This window comes from Penicillium manginii, assembly GCF_028828005.1.
Source record: "Penicillium manginii strain IBT 31320 chromosome Unknown utg000007l:1.0-2284322.0:1.0-2285126.0, whole genome shotgun sequence".
NCBI classification, from domain to species: Eukaryota; Fungi; Ascomycota; class Eurotiomycetes; order Eurotiales; family Aspergillaceae; genus Penicillium; species Penicillium manginii.
Window position 1 is genome coordinate 1137489 of NW_026643108.1, and position 13169 is coordinate 1150657.

A 13169-nucleotide genomic window follows, 5' to 3' on the forward strand; every position below is an offset into this window, starting at 1 on the left:
AAAGAGGCTTGTGAGCTTAATAGAATGGTATTCAAAGGAGGACACCCTCCTCTTCACCTTCGCCTCAAAATTTTGAGCTCCGATCGGACTTGCTCCGATGTATCTCAATGCTCCCGGATCCTGATTTTCCCCAGGGTTCCACAGGTTCCACTTCTCCGCTCTCACTCGGTCGATAGAACACTGAGGGATGAGGTAATTCTAGCCAGAAAGGAATGGGATGAACGGAAAGGAAATTGAAATTGAAATAAAACACATCCTTGTGCAACAGAGCGCTTGTCCAGTGAATGGTATGATTCGACCATGGAGAGATGTTGGCCGACCTTCCTCGGGCCTGGAAGACTGCAAGATGTGAACTTGAACAGATCGGTAATCAGGTACAAGAAACAAACAGATATCGAAAGTCTGCGCTCGAAGTAGAATATTCATAAGATGGATGGTATTTCGAGACGATGATTGATATGATACACTAAAATACAATCGCTATGCATGTAAAAATTCATTTGAATTCAGAATGATGTTTCGAGTTCCTCTCTCTTCAAGGCTTGGACTTGGACGGACGCGCCCTGCTGACCTTGACTTCCTGCTCCAGCTTCTCAAGGGCCTTGGGATACTTCTCTTGGAGTGACTTGAGGTCATTTGTCTTCACCTGAACGCGGTCGATGGGCGAGTTACGCGTGATGGGACCATCCATGCTGGCTGCGATTTCGTTTGCGAACCACCTTCCTTCGCGGTGAGCCACCAGGGACCATGCAGAGCCTTCCTTTCCAGCACGGGCGGTACGGCCGACACGATGGACGTAGGTTGTGATACTGCTGGGAACATCGTAGTTGATAACATGAGACAGCGATTGCAGATCCAAACCACGAGAAGCACGGTCAGTAGCCACGATGACAGAGATTTTGCCCTTGCGGTAAGCTGCCAAGGTCTTGCGTGAAGCGGACGATTTATCGGATTTGATGATGGTTCCCACGCGGCTGGCAAGCTGCGGGTGGAGCAGGGAAATGAGGCGGGAAAGTCGCGACGCAGATTCAGAAGATTTGGTGAAGATGAGTACAGTAGTGGCCCGGGGCCCGAGCTTGGATACAATTTCGGGCTTGGACTCGGACTCGGACTCGGACTCAGAATCAGAAGAGTCAGAAGATGAAGTGTCGCTTGAAGCGTCGGAGTCTGACTCGGAATCCGAGCCTGAGGATGATGTATCATCATCATCTGAAGATTCATCTGAGGTGGTTTCGTCATCACTGGAGGTATCATCCGAGCTGGTGCTATCGGAGTCAGAGGCCTTGGAAGCGAGACTAGACTTCTTATCAACTTCAACGCCAATATGCGATAATAGCAGACGCAGAAGATAGAGTGGCTTGAGAGCTTCATCGCCCACGGCAACCATACGTTCTCGCAGAGTCGACGGCAGTGTGAAGTGGGCATCGGAGTTCCTAGCGGAAGGATCCTCGGGGTCCATGGCATTCTCAGCGCCAATGATTACCATCTTGGGGTCATCAAGGCGTAGAGAGTTGAGCTTGGTAATGTCGCGGGTCATGGTAGCGCTAAGAACAACCTTTCTCGGGGGTTTTGTCTCAATCGGCAGACCAAGCTCAGACAAGAGTTTGCCGCCAGGGCCGAAGGTTTCGGGTGCATGTCGCGCATCCAATGAACCTATGACCACATCCACCCACTCTTGGAAGCTTTCGTTCAGCAGACGATCGGCTTCATCGATCACTAGCCATTCAAGATACTTGAGGGTGAATCCCTTGGTGTAGCGAAGATGATCCACCAAGCGACCAGGGGTACAAATGAGAATGTCGACATTGGGCTCGTATCTCTGAATGTATCCCGGAAGGGAACCTGTCGAATCAACAGCCTCAGTAACACAGTCTTCAAGGCTAAAGTCCATCCAGTCATTGTCTTGCAAGCCTGGCGCCTGCCTTTGAGCAACAGTTGCCGGGTTGTAGACCTGGTCTGTCCTCATGATAAGCTTTTGCTCTTCTTTAATGGCCACATTTCCGACAGCACTGCCGATGTGAAGGCGCGATCCGGAGGCGCAGAGTTCACAAGCCTCGCGAGCCTGTTTGACTAGCTCTCGGGTAGGGACGACAATCAAACCTCGAAGTCTCGACGCGGGCCTCGGGTTCAAAGATGTCACGAGCGGAAGCACGTAGGAAAGAGTTTTTCCAGATCCTGTTGCGGCTGAGATACACAAATCCCCAGGATGATGGTTGTCGCCGTCCAATAGGAGAGGGATGACGGTGGATTGAACTGCGAAGGCCTCTTTGTAATTGTTCTGGTCGAGGATGCGAAGAAGATCTGGCTTAATTCCGAGGTCTGCGAACTTGGCTCGTTCATCGGTTGATGTTCGAAGGGGGTTCGCCAACCAAGGAGGGAGAGAAGAGTAGGTAGGAGCCTGTTCGAGCTCCGGCGGATTCTCGGGCTGTGGCAGTGGCTCCAGACCCTTTGCGATGACTGGCTCAACAGCATGCTCTTCCACTTCTTCAACTTCGGGCTTCGACTTCTTTGCCTTTTTGCTGGACACGGTTTTCGTGCGTTCAAACTTGGAAAGGATTCCCGCGTGTTTGTTCTTGGACGGCTTGCGCTCTGCCTCGTCATTACTAGATTCTTCCGACTCTTGGTCTTCCTTGGGCGTTGACTTTTTCGTAGTTGCAGATTCATCATCAGCCCGATCGTCCTTTCGAGAGCTCTTGCGTTTGCTATCCTTCAATTTCTTGCTTGATTTGGGGACATCATCGTCGGAGTCTGCTGGGGTCTCCTTGGTATGCTTCGATGAGGCGATTTTCTCTTTCCGGGGCGAGTTCTCATGATCATCACCCTGAAGAGAATCCTTGAGTAGCTTTCGCTTCTGCTTCTCACTGCCTTCAGTTGACAGACTCTCACGCTTCTTCTCTTTCTTGTGCTTCTTGGTCGGGTAGAGGTGGAGGTGGAAGTAGTGGGGTCATCGCGTTTTCGTTTATGGGAGGAATTGTCGGGCGACATCTTGTTGGCAGTCACCTTGGATCCGGCCATTTTTCTATCACAGGCGCATCTAAAGAGAGAAAGCTGCGCGGTGGGGAAAGTTTTTGGAACTCGGTTTTTTGTGCCAGTTCTATTTCACCGCTCATCCACTCATATTAGTTCACCGCCCTCCTGCTATCGCGCCGCAGCGGGCGAGGCAGGCGCGATTCGGGGAACATTTGGAGGTTGGGAAGGAGCAACCATCAACATCCTCCAAAGGTAGTCACGATGGAGGGTCAAGTCACCTGCTCAGTCATCTGTTCAAAGATCTCCCATCAATCTCTCTGACGTTGTCCTTCTTTCCATTTACCATCACTCTCCACCCCTCCAACAGGAGAACCACCGCAACCATGCCATACAACATTGCGTAAGTGATCTAGTCTGTCGATAATTCCCAGTTGCCTGCCACTAATGAATGCCGCATTAGCATGGTCAGTGACTTCTTCTTCCCCCAGTCTGGTACGTATATATTCCCGAGAGAGGATCTACTATCAATGAAAACGTCTCCAATTGCTCATGGTCAATTGCTAACTTCGACTTACCAGGGGGAATCGAAAGTCACATCTACCAGCTATCTTCGGTGAGCGCACCACTTTTACCTCATGCAATTCCTACTCGTCCAGCTCCATGAATCCTGACCGAAGCACAAACACTTTCAGAAACTCATCGACCGTGGACACAAAGTGATCATCATTACCCATGCGTACAAAGGCCGAACCGGTGTCCGCTACCTCACCAATGGACTAAAGATATATCACGTCCCATTCTTCGTTATTTACCGAGAAACAACTTTCCCCACGGTCTTTTCCTTCTTCCCTATATTTCGCAACATCGTCATTCGTGAGCAGATTGATATTGTACACGGCCATGCAAGTCTTAGTAGCTTCTGCGGTGAAGCTATTCTCCACGCACGAACAATGGGCTTACGGACTGTCTTCACCGATCATTCTCTCTTTGGCTTTGCAGATGCGGCTTCTATCCTGACGAATAAATTGCTCAAGTTTACATTGAGTGATGTGGATCATGCTATCTGCGTCAGTCATACTTGGTGGGTTATATTCCTCCCCAAGTTCTGCTATTCCCGCAACTAACAACCACCTAGCAAAGAAAACACCGTCCTCCGTGCCTCATTAGACCCGCTGATGGTCTCCGTAATTCCCAACGCTGTCGTTGCAGAGAACTTCTGTCCACTCTCATATTACCCTCGTACTCACGATCAAATACCTATCTCACCCGCCGACCCTCGACCATCGCCGACCCCCATTGGTCCCAATGACACAATCACAATCGTTGTGATCTCCCGCTTATTCTATAACAAAGGAACCGATCTTCTCATCGCCGCTATCCCACGGATCCTCGCCTCCAATCCAAATACTCGCTTCATCATTGCTGGATCTGGTCCAAAAGCAATCGACCTAGAGCAGATGCTAGAACGCAACGTCCTTCAAGACAAGGTCGAGATGCTCGGGTCTGTTCGCCATGAAGAGGTACGAGATGTTATGGTTCGAGGGCACATCTACCTGCACCCCAGTTTAACCGAAGCATTTGGCACCGTCATTGTCGAGGCTGCCAGTTGTGGGTTGTACGTGGTTTGCACACGAGTCGGCGGTATTCCTGAAGTTCTTCCTCAGCACATGACTACCTTCGCCAAACCCGAGGAGGATGATCTAGTCGTTGCAACCAGTAAAGCAATTGCTGCGCTCCGCTCCAACAAAGTTCGTACCGACCGATTCCACGATCAAGTAAAGATGATGTACTCATGGCGGGATGTGGCTGAACGGACTGAACGTGTCTACCAAGGTATCATTGGCGACATTAGTCCGTCAGAATTCTACGGCTCCTATCCGGACCAAGGTTGGGACGTTAGCGGCGATCGGGTTCGCAGTTTCGCCCTCATTGATCGCTTGAAGCGGTACTACGGATGTGGTGTGTGGGCTGGAAAGCTCTTCTGCCTTTGCGTTGTCATCGATTTCTTGATTTTCGTCTTCCTAGAGATGTGGTTCCCCCGGGCGAATATCGACATTGCACGCAGTTGGCCTAAGAAGCAGCCGCTGGACAAATTACGAACACATTCGATTCGAAATTCGAAATAATTGGTTACGAGGGGAGGCATAATATTATCTTCACCTCCAACTATCTTACGACAGACAACAACTTGTTCATAATACCCTCAACACAATACTACATAATATCAAGAAGCCAACCATCTGTGAAATACCTGAAATTCGTTTGTTTCGTCGCATGCTAAATAATATCTGATATCCAAATCGGTCGGCTTTAAAATCACTAGGATATCCGACCCCAAAGGACATCATTTAATATACATTGTTACCAGCTTGGCTGCGCTTGGTCTTTGGCTCATACTTCCACTCTTTATCCAGGGTCTCGGCGGTCTCGCCTTGGACATCCTGAACTGAACGATCAGCCTTATCACTACGCGAGCCAGCCAAAGCACCTTCCTCTTTCTCGAGGCCTCGCTGGCTCGGAAATGCTCGCTCAACACCCTTGTCCTCACGGGAAACACCGACACCTTCTAGACCGGCCGATTGCTTCTTGCGACCATGCTGTCCGTCGTGTCGGAGTTCGACACCAGTCTGGCCCTGAAGGGGCTTTCCGAGGCCAGTGTTCACATCAGCAGATGTGGCGCCTTGCAGAGTGTCTGCGGCAGAGGTGTATGTTGACTCTTTGCCGTGACTGCGCAAGACATCTGGATTGTTGGCCTGGCTGCCTATGTCGTTGGCATTGGGAGTGTAGGAGCTACCAGCGGGCGCACTGCCTGGTGGGAATGCTTGCATATGGTATTCAGGACGCTGATCAGCCTCGTTGACCTTGACGCCGGGCTTGTGCTAGATGAAATGTTAGGTGCGATGCCTTCTTAGATTGTATGCGAGATCCGTCTTACACCCTTGGTAGTTAAAGGTCCCTGGGGTGCGATAGAGGGCTTAAAACTGCCCTGCTTAGCGTTGGCGACAGAGTCGATGTTGTTCAAGGTACTCATCGCGAAGGTCGTGATATAGTCGTAAATTGAAGAAGATAGAGATTGAAGTAATTAAAGCTTTAGTTCCTCTGCTATTTTATACCCAACGAATGTCATCCATTCCAATACCTCATCACCTCACTTTTCCATGCTTGATACTTGATCATCATGATATCTTGTTCACAACATGACGTCAAGTTGACGAGAACCACTCTGGCATGCCAAGTGGACACCAGCATTGATGGCCTTTTATTTTTTGATATCGATATTTCATGTCAATTCGCGGGTTCAATCAATCCCTGGAATTATAGTCCTGTGGGTTGATGTCGATCAGGGTCATCGAAGACCAGTGACATCAAAAAGTGGAGATGTCAAATATTTCGACGAACGCAGGTTGAATGCCAACAAGTTTATCGAACTTGCCAAATTCTTGATTTCAAATTCGAGATAGTGCGCAATTTAGATGTAATGGATTATGTATCGCTCTCTGTCCCCGCTCCCTGTCCCCGCTCCTTATTTCTCCGGGTTGTCGGTGGTGGGTCTTCATCCTCGACTGTCTCAGATCTATGGAGTTTAATACAGCGTACTAGTAGATTAAGTAGATTACTGCGAACATGCATTCCATGCCCAAGTTCATGATACTTAGACGCTTGCTGCCGTCTCAATGTGGCACGTGAAAAAGCAGAAATGGATCTCAATCACCTCGAGGACTGCCAGTTGTCAACAATTAGTGGCTCACGAGGATATTCAAACAATCACCTGTCCTCGTATTCAGTGAGATCAAAGGCTTGGGCTTCATCGTTTATTGATATCAGGGCACCCAGATCACCGAGGATTAAGTGTCAGGATGCTTTGCGCTACAGATATGCCATCAAGTACTCAGCCATAGCTGTAGAGATGACGTAAAACCCATCCAGATTCATTGGTATGTACAGTAGAAAACCCCATTCACAAACGCCATTATGCAAATATGTTCAATCCAATTCGCAGCTGAGGGTGCTGATCCCATAATCGTATTATCGCATCACTGGCGGCCGACTCTCCTTATTCCACTTCACACGGCTTTGAATCCACTCGACAGCAGCCTGTACTCCCGATCCCATCAACGCGCTGACCGGCAGCACGCGACTGTCTCGAACGCCACCACCCGTTTCGCCTTCGAAAACTTTCCGTACAAATCCCTCCTTGATCCGCACTACCTCGACGCAGTCTTCGCGATCTTGTTTGTTGGCCAGCACTAGGATCGGAACACCCGCCACATCGGCGCTCTGCAAAACAGACTCGAGGACTTGGCGGCATTCATCCAGACGACCGAAAGAGCTGCCCGCTGCGTTGATGCCGACGTTTTGTTCGGAGAAAGATTCGCTGGGGTCGGGGATGGAGCTTGGTCGACGGCCTGGGGCGGAGGGGAGACGGGTGATATCTGGGTCTTGGCCGACGTCGGCGCTGTCGACGACGAAGACGATGGCGTGGCAGCTGGTGTAGTAGCTTTGCCAGAGGCCACGCATGGAGATCTGGCCGCCAATGTCCCAGATCTTGAGGTTCATATCGGATAATGGGATGGTTGAGACATTCTGGCCGACGGTTGGGACGGTCTTGCCTGGGTTGGGTGCGGGGACACCCTCTGGCCGGGGCTGGTAGAGGGCTTTTATTTGGGTCAGGAGAGTTGTTTTGCCGGCATTGTCTAGTCCGAGGAGGAGGACGGAGTACTCTGTAAAGATGAAGTCGCAACGTAGTCAGTATACCTCGTTAGGTACTAGGTTGAGGGCATCCGGGGAGCTTGCGCTAATGTCCAGCGGGAGCAGATGGGTTGCGGTTCAAGTCGTACCTTCTTTGCTGGTCGCGTAGGTATACAGCGACTTAGCCAGGTGATACATAGTCGCGCAGAAGCTCACGACCGGCGCGATCGAGTCTGGACGTGATGGAGGACAGTTGGATGCGGCATGCGCGCACCGAAAGAGGAAAGTAGGGCTTAGGGCTGGGATTTGCTGCCTTGGTGCCTGAATTGAATTATACAGTAGTAAGTAGTATCCAGCTACGGATTAGTTACAGCATGGAGTATTCCAGAGCGTAAGAGTATTCACCTACATACTAGTACTATTAGGCATTATCAGCAGCTATAAGTACAGTACTAAGAAGTAATTGAAATCTCTTATTTTGAATGGTGCTCTAACGCTAGTACTTGTAGGTGTAGCCTATACTGGAAGGGCTGGCCCCGGGGATATGGCTCTTTATGTGCATGCCGGAACATGATAAACAACAAATGTGCCTAATGGACCTAATAGTTCAATTTAACTTGATATAACCTATAAGATACACAATAGTACATACTACTAGTATATTTAATATAGTATACTAATACTATGAACTATACTTACTAGTAACGGGACTAAGTGGTCTAAGGTCTTGCGTGATCTCCGTCTCGGATGGCAAGAGCGACCTGGAATATGCGCGACTGCCCGGGACTGCACCCCAACTGACTACTGACTACCTTAGGTAGGTACGTACAGCACTGACGCTCCAACTTAACTTCAACTTCAACTTCCCTCCTTCATCTCTTCAATCCCTCTCACTCCTAGATCTTCATCCTGACGTGTGGATGATGACCTTTCTTCGTCCCTCGGGACGGCATTCCCCCTCCTCCATATGGGGAACCACTGGAAAATTCCACCCCACCTGCTTTTGTCAGCTTGATTATTGGTCTCCGCTCTATGCGGAACTCGCCTCTCCGACCCGGGGAGAGAGGGATTCCTTTCTCTCTTCTATGGCCCTGGCCTTCTATTTCTCCTTTTACAGTGTGACCGTGACAGGCCTGCGTGTCTGTGATCCTTCGTCTTTGTCGCATCGCCCAACTATGCCCGCGCCAGTTGATCCGTATCCGCTCGAGGCTCGGTCGCCCTCCATGCAAACCGACACGGTCATCGTCGGTATGTTCTCGACTATAGCCTTCAAGAGGCCTCGAGACACCTGTGCTCTCTAATACTAACTCAACTACTAGGCAATGGGCCGTCGGCCATGATCCTGTCCTACATTCTCCACGGTCATATTCCTTTTTACTCCTCCACTCCGCCGCATCCCGACCCGCTTTTGGACGCCAAGTTGAAACATGCGACCAATCTTCTGAACGTCGATGTGGAAACATTGACGGCTCACTTTGCGGCCTCCCGCCTTTCATATTCCACCCAAGCCCTGCCGGTCAATGTGCTGCTAGACACCCTTGTGCGTCCCAGTTTGGACATCGACGAGGCAGGCACCACCTCAAATATCGAGTGGCGCTACACACCCGAAAAGGTCATCCCGCATCTCGTATTTGGGAAACCTACCACTCCAGGAGGGCAATGGACCGAGGACCCTCATGGTGCAAGCTGGGACATCCAAACTCTCAGTTATGCAGCCATGTTATCCTTGCCTGGTTACTCTTTCGGGGATCACCACAAGAAAGTGACCGGCAAGGACCTCCCACCCTTCACCAGGCCGACAAGGCGTGAGATTGCCGACTATTTCCGTGCCTACCCTGCTGCGGCTCGCATCGACGGTGCTTTCCGCTGCGGCGAGGAAATGAGGGGCATATCCCGTACCGCAAAAGGGTTCTATATACAGTCCCACGACATCCATTGCAAGCGGCTGGTATTGGCAAGTGGGATTTTCTCCGAGCTACTTCCGCCTACATCTTTACTACACCCCTTGCTGCAAACAAACCAAACCCCGGATGTACCATACCTTGTGGTCGGTTCAGGCTTCTCTGCTGCAGATGCCATCATTTCCGCTGCCCCTAATCAGAAAATTTTACATGTCTTCAAGTGGTCCCCGGATGAGCGCCCATCTCCTCTTCGGGGCTGTCACCAACAGGCATATCCGGAGTATGCTGGGGTTTACCGATTGATGAAGAAATCCACTCTGAATTCCCAACGACCAAGACTACGTCGCGGCACTCCTACCGCTTTTTTGGAAAGTCGAGACTGGGACAACGTATATGAAGGACTTTCCAATGTTGAAATTGTCTCCGTTGATGTTGAAGGTGGCCTGGCCCAGGTTTGTTTCCGTCGTGAGGACGGATCCACATTTTCTCGGTCCGTTCGCGGTCTTGTTTATGCCGCTGGTCGGCGAGGTTCACTGGCCTTTTTGGACTCGGAGCTTCGGTCCGAGGTCCTGGGATATCGAAACCCCGACGACTCAACCGTTTCGGCTCAGACACTTCGTGCCAAAGCCATGGAAGATATGGAGGTTGCTCCACATGTATACATTATTGGAAGCTTGACTGGGGACTCCCTGGTCCGCTTCGCATACGGTGGCTGTGTCTACACAGCAGGTCATCTCATTGGCGAACGAGAGGGCGAGCGAGAGTCGCGCAGTATATCTAGTAGCGCTGAGTCAACCAGGCCACACTCCTCATCACTACCAGTAATGAATGGCATCGACGGCCATCAGGTCTACCCTGCCGATGGCTCGAATCTGACGCGTGAAGATACCGCGATCAGTAAGGTGTCTACTGTCCAAACGGCAGCAAATGCACAGAGCTGGTGGAAGACAGTTGTACAGATGTTGAAGCATTTCACGCAATGACGTATTATTCATTTGCCTTGTTTTATCAAGCATTCAAGTTCTGTGATTTAAATATATACCTTTTGACATGTTTGATATGTATGATTGTTCAAGTCAACTTCAAATAGCCCTGGAGTAGCACTACTAGTAACTACTAGTTCTAGTAAGCCCCCGTCGACCACACTTTCTGCTACAACGACCACCTAGATCACAAAGACTCGGAGCAGGAACTTGAAGTGGGCAACTAAGCTTCTCTCACCTGGGCATCTTCAGTACTATGCGCTATACAACTTGATGGCTTTCTGTCACGTACAGTCTTATATTCCAGGCTCCTGAAGAAGCTTCGACACTGTGACAACACGATACCCTCGGCGCCGGAGTTCAGGAAGTACAACCTGCAACATCGGCACAGTCCACTCCCTTCGATCATGACAAACAATGATACTACCGGGCCTGACCATACTCAAGATATGCCTCGCGTTCAATGCAGCAAAGGGTACTTGGGGGTCATGGGGGTAAACGTCGCCCAGAACGAGTCGATATCCCATATTCGAGACAAGCGCTCGCATACGCGAGGAGAAAAATCCCGACCCAGGACGGAAGAACCAGTTCTCTGGACCTTCTGCACCAGTTGATCGGTATGCATCTCGGATAAGCTCGTGTACGTTCTGCATTTGATCTGCAAGGACTGCATTGCTTAACCCCCGCGATGGCTCATCATGCATAGCATGGTTGGCTAATTCATTGCCAGAGGAAACTAGCTGTCCGAGCACGGATGTATTTCCAGAGACTTGTGATCCAATCACGAAGAATGTGGCGGTTGCATTGTTGGCGTTCAGGATGTTGAGAATTGCGGTTGTGTGTGAGGATGGCGCGTCGTCGATTGTGAACGCGACGACGTTTTCTGCCGTGGGGTGGTGGAATAGAACATCTGGCCAGCGGCGTTGAAAATAGCGAATGAGGGATTGAGGCGGTTTGTAGATGAGATACAAGGGGAATACGAGGCAAAATGTGGATATCACTGCGCGTAACATGGTAAAGTATGAAGAGAGAGGGAAAGGGGGGTGTTAGAGTAGACCCGCTTTATACGATGGTTGGGTTGACAACTATGCAACTACAACTAGAATTTGAAACTGAGGCCCTTTGATCCGCTACCGAGTTAGTACTACTTGATATTGTGACCATTAGGTTCTTTTTCTTAGGCGTACATAATCATTATTGAGACCTCAAAGTAACAATCTTGATAGTAATTGCTTGGGAATACCCTACTTACTAGTAGATTGGGTCCCATTTCGTAGCGCTTTTGCTATTAAACACCAAACAACGACGCGGAATATTTTGCATACGAGCCCAGATGTAAGCAGAGCAACAAGCTGTAGCAAAACATAGAGCTCTCGAAGCACTTATATCAGTCGTCCAACATCAATCAGAAAAGGAAATGGAAGGAAGATGACATTTACGCCACGGCAATATCAAGTATCCAGATCCCTACCAGACGATGGCAGTTATCGCTATAAAAGTATCGGCCGGAATTTTTGCTCCACCACCAGCCACTGGGGAGGTCATCGAAGATTGTCGGGGTGTTAGGTGGAACGTTGGCGTGGGTCTCCATTTGTGCTGGCTTTCGCACGATCCTAGTGGCAGCGGTAGATATTGAGCGGTTACGACGGCGACTGCCGTTAGGATGGCTGCCAGGCACAGCCGGAAATTTGTCACTGCTGCCCACCAGTATTTAGTGCTCATCCAGCGGGCGGAATATGGCCAGAATAGCATGACTGTCCAGACTAGAGCAACGCTGGACTATGTACAAGGAAGGGTGGGAAGGGTGTTAGCAGTGGATCATGGTCACACGGGGTGGGAATGATAATGTAGGGTGCTAGCAACAGCAATGGGTGCGACGGCACTTGTTCGGACATATGGATTCTAAGGAGGACGAAGAACCTCGGGATTGCTCTTTACGTCGTTGAGATACTCATTGGTAAAAGCAATTAAAACCACTAGGATGATGATAAACACCACCGGGAATAGATACAATTCTACTCCGTAGTCCTAGCAGAGTGACAAAAATCCAGTTGCGAGGCTTCAGTCGGGGGTCCGCTTTGTGAGGCTGCGTCATTTTTGAAACAATCAAATCGTAGAAGAATAGAAATATCGAACGATTTGGTCTCTTTTTCTGTAAGGGGGTTTCTGAGTTGCCAAGGAGTACGCAATATTGATCATCTAGTATGTTCCTTATGCTGGATACGATCGCCCCTAAATACGAGGCTGGTGAATCAGATGGAATTACTCCGTACGGGGTATTCCGTCCCTAAATACGAGCTTGTCAGTGGTGGGTCAGATGAGAATTACGAAGTACTCCGTTAGTTGACCTTGGCCTTTGTCTCATGCCGAATCTTCTACGACATTGGGACCAGACGACCATTTAATACCCCCCACACTTTAGACAGCACTAACCGCAACGAAAATCAGATAGATGCAGACTTCCTCTACCTGCCATCTTGCGGTGTTGAAGGTTGAGGAGTATCCTCGATATCCCCACTCCCCAATATTCTCTTTTCCCGACTGCCAGAGCCCCATTCTAATTGATCTAAGCCTGATACAGGAGAAGCTCGGCCTCTTCAAGTAGAGTCTAGCTGAGTGATTGGCT

At 49.9% G+C, this 13169-nt stretch overlaps 6 protein-coding genes across 6 annotated transcripts; 2 read left to right on the forward strand and 4 right to left on the reverse strand.

The window, feature by feature from the left end:
• Nucleotides 1-535: 535 nt before the first annotated feature.
• On the reverse strand, nucleotides 536-3015 carry N7533_010355 (putative ATP-dependent RNA helicase DBP6; the record flags this gene model as incomplete). Its single annotated transcript, XM_057107005.1, has 2 exons — nucleotides 536-2908; nucleotides 3001-3015. The coding sequence occupies 2 exons, from the start codon at nucleotides 3013-3015 to the stop codon at nucleotides 536-538; spliced, it is 2388 nt and encodes a 795-aa protein (XP_056956222.1).
• A 338-nt stretch (nucleotides 3016-3353) lies between these two features.
• N7533_010356 (phosphatidylinositol N-acetylglucosaminyltransferase subunit A/GPI3) lies at nucleotides 3354-5096 on the forward strand (the record flags this gene model as incomplete). Its single annotated transcript, XM_057107006.1, has 5 exons — nucleotides 3354-3370; nucleotides 3431-3462; nucleotides 3549-3583; nucleotides 3663-4051; nucleotides 4106-5096. 5 exons carry the CDS (start codon nucleotides 3354-3356, stop codon nucleotides 5094-5096), a joined length of 1464 nt encoding a protein of 487 aa, XP_056956223.1.
• Nucleotides 5097-5318: 222 nt separating this feature from the next.
• N7533_010357 (uncharacterized protein) lies at nucleotides 5319-6001 on the reverse strand (the record flags this gene model as incomplete). The annotated part of the gene is made up of 2 exons (XM_057107007.1): nucleotides 5319-5849; nucleotides 5906-6001. The coding sequence occupies 2 exons, from the start codon at nucleotides 5999-6001 to the stop codon at nucleotides 5319-5321; spliced, it is 627 nt and encodes a 208-aa protein (XP_056956224.1).
• A 995-nt stretch (nucleotides 6002-6996) lies between these two features.
• N7533_010358 (ADP-ribosylation factor family protein) lies at nucleotides 6997-7857 on the reverse strand (the record flags this gene model as incomplete). The annotated part of the gene is made up of 2 exons (XM_057107008.1): nucleotides 6997-7691; nucleotides 7809-7857. 2 exons carry the CDS (start codon nucleotides 7855-7857, stop codon nucleotides 6997-6999), a joined length of 744 nt encoding a protein of 247 aa, XP_056956225.1.
• A 977-nt stretch (nucleotides 7858-8834) lies between these two features.
• N7533_010359 (uncharacterized protein) lies at nucleotides 8835-10543 on the forward strand (the record flags this gene model as incomplete). The annotated part of the gene is made up of 2 exons (XM_057107009.1): nucleotides 8835-8907; nucleotides 8979-10543. The coding sequence occupies 2 exons, from the start codon at nucleotides 8835-8837 to the stop codon at nucleotides 10541-10543; spliced, it is 1638 nt and encodes a 545-aa protein (XP_056956226.1).
• A 296-nt stretch (nucleotides 10544-10839) lies between these two features.
• On the reverse strand, nucleotides 10840-11556 carry N7533_010360 (chitin deacetylase CDA4; the record flags this gene model as incomplete). The annotated part of the gene is made up of 1 exon (XM_057107010.1): nucleotides 10840-11556. The coding sequence occupies one exon, from the start codon at nucleotides 11554-11556 to the stop codon at nucleotides 10840-10842; it is 717 nt and encodes a 238-aa protein (XP_056956227.1).
• Between the last annotated feature and the right edge of the window lie 1613 nt (nucleotides 11557-13169).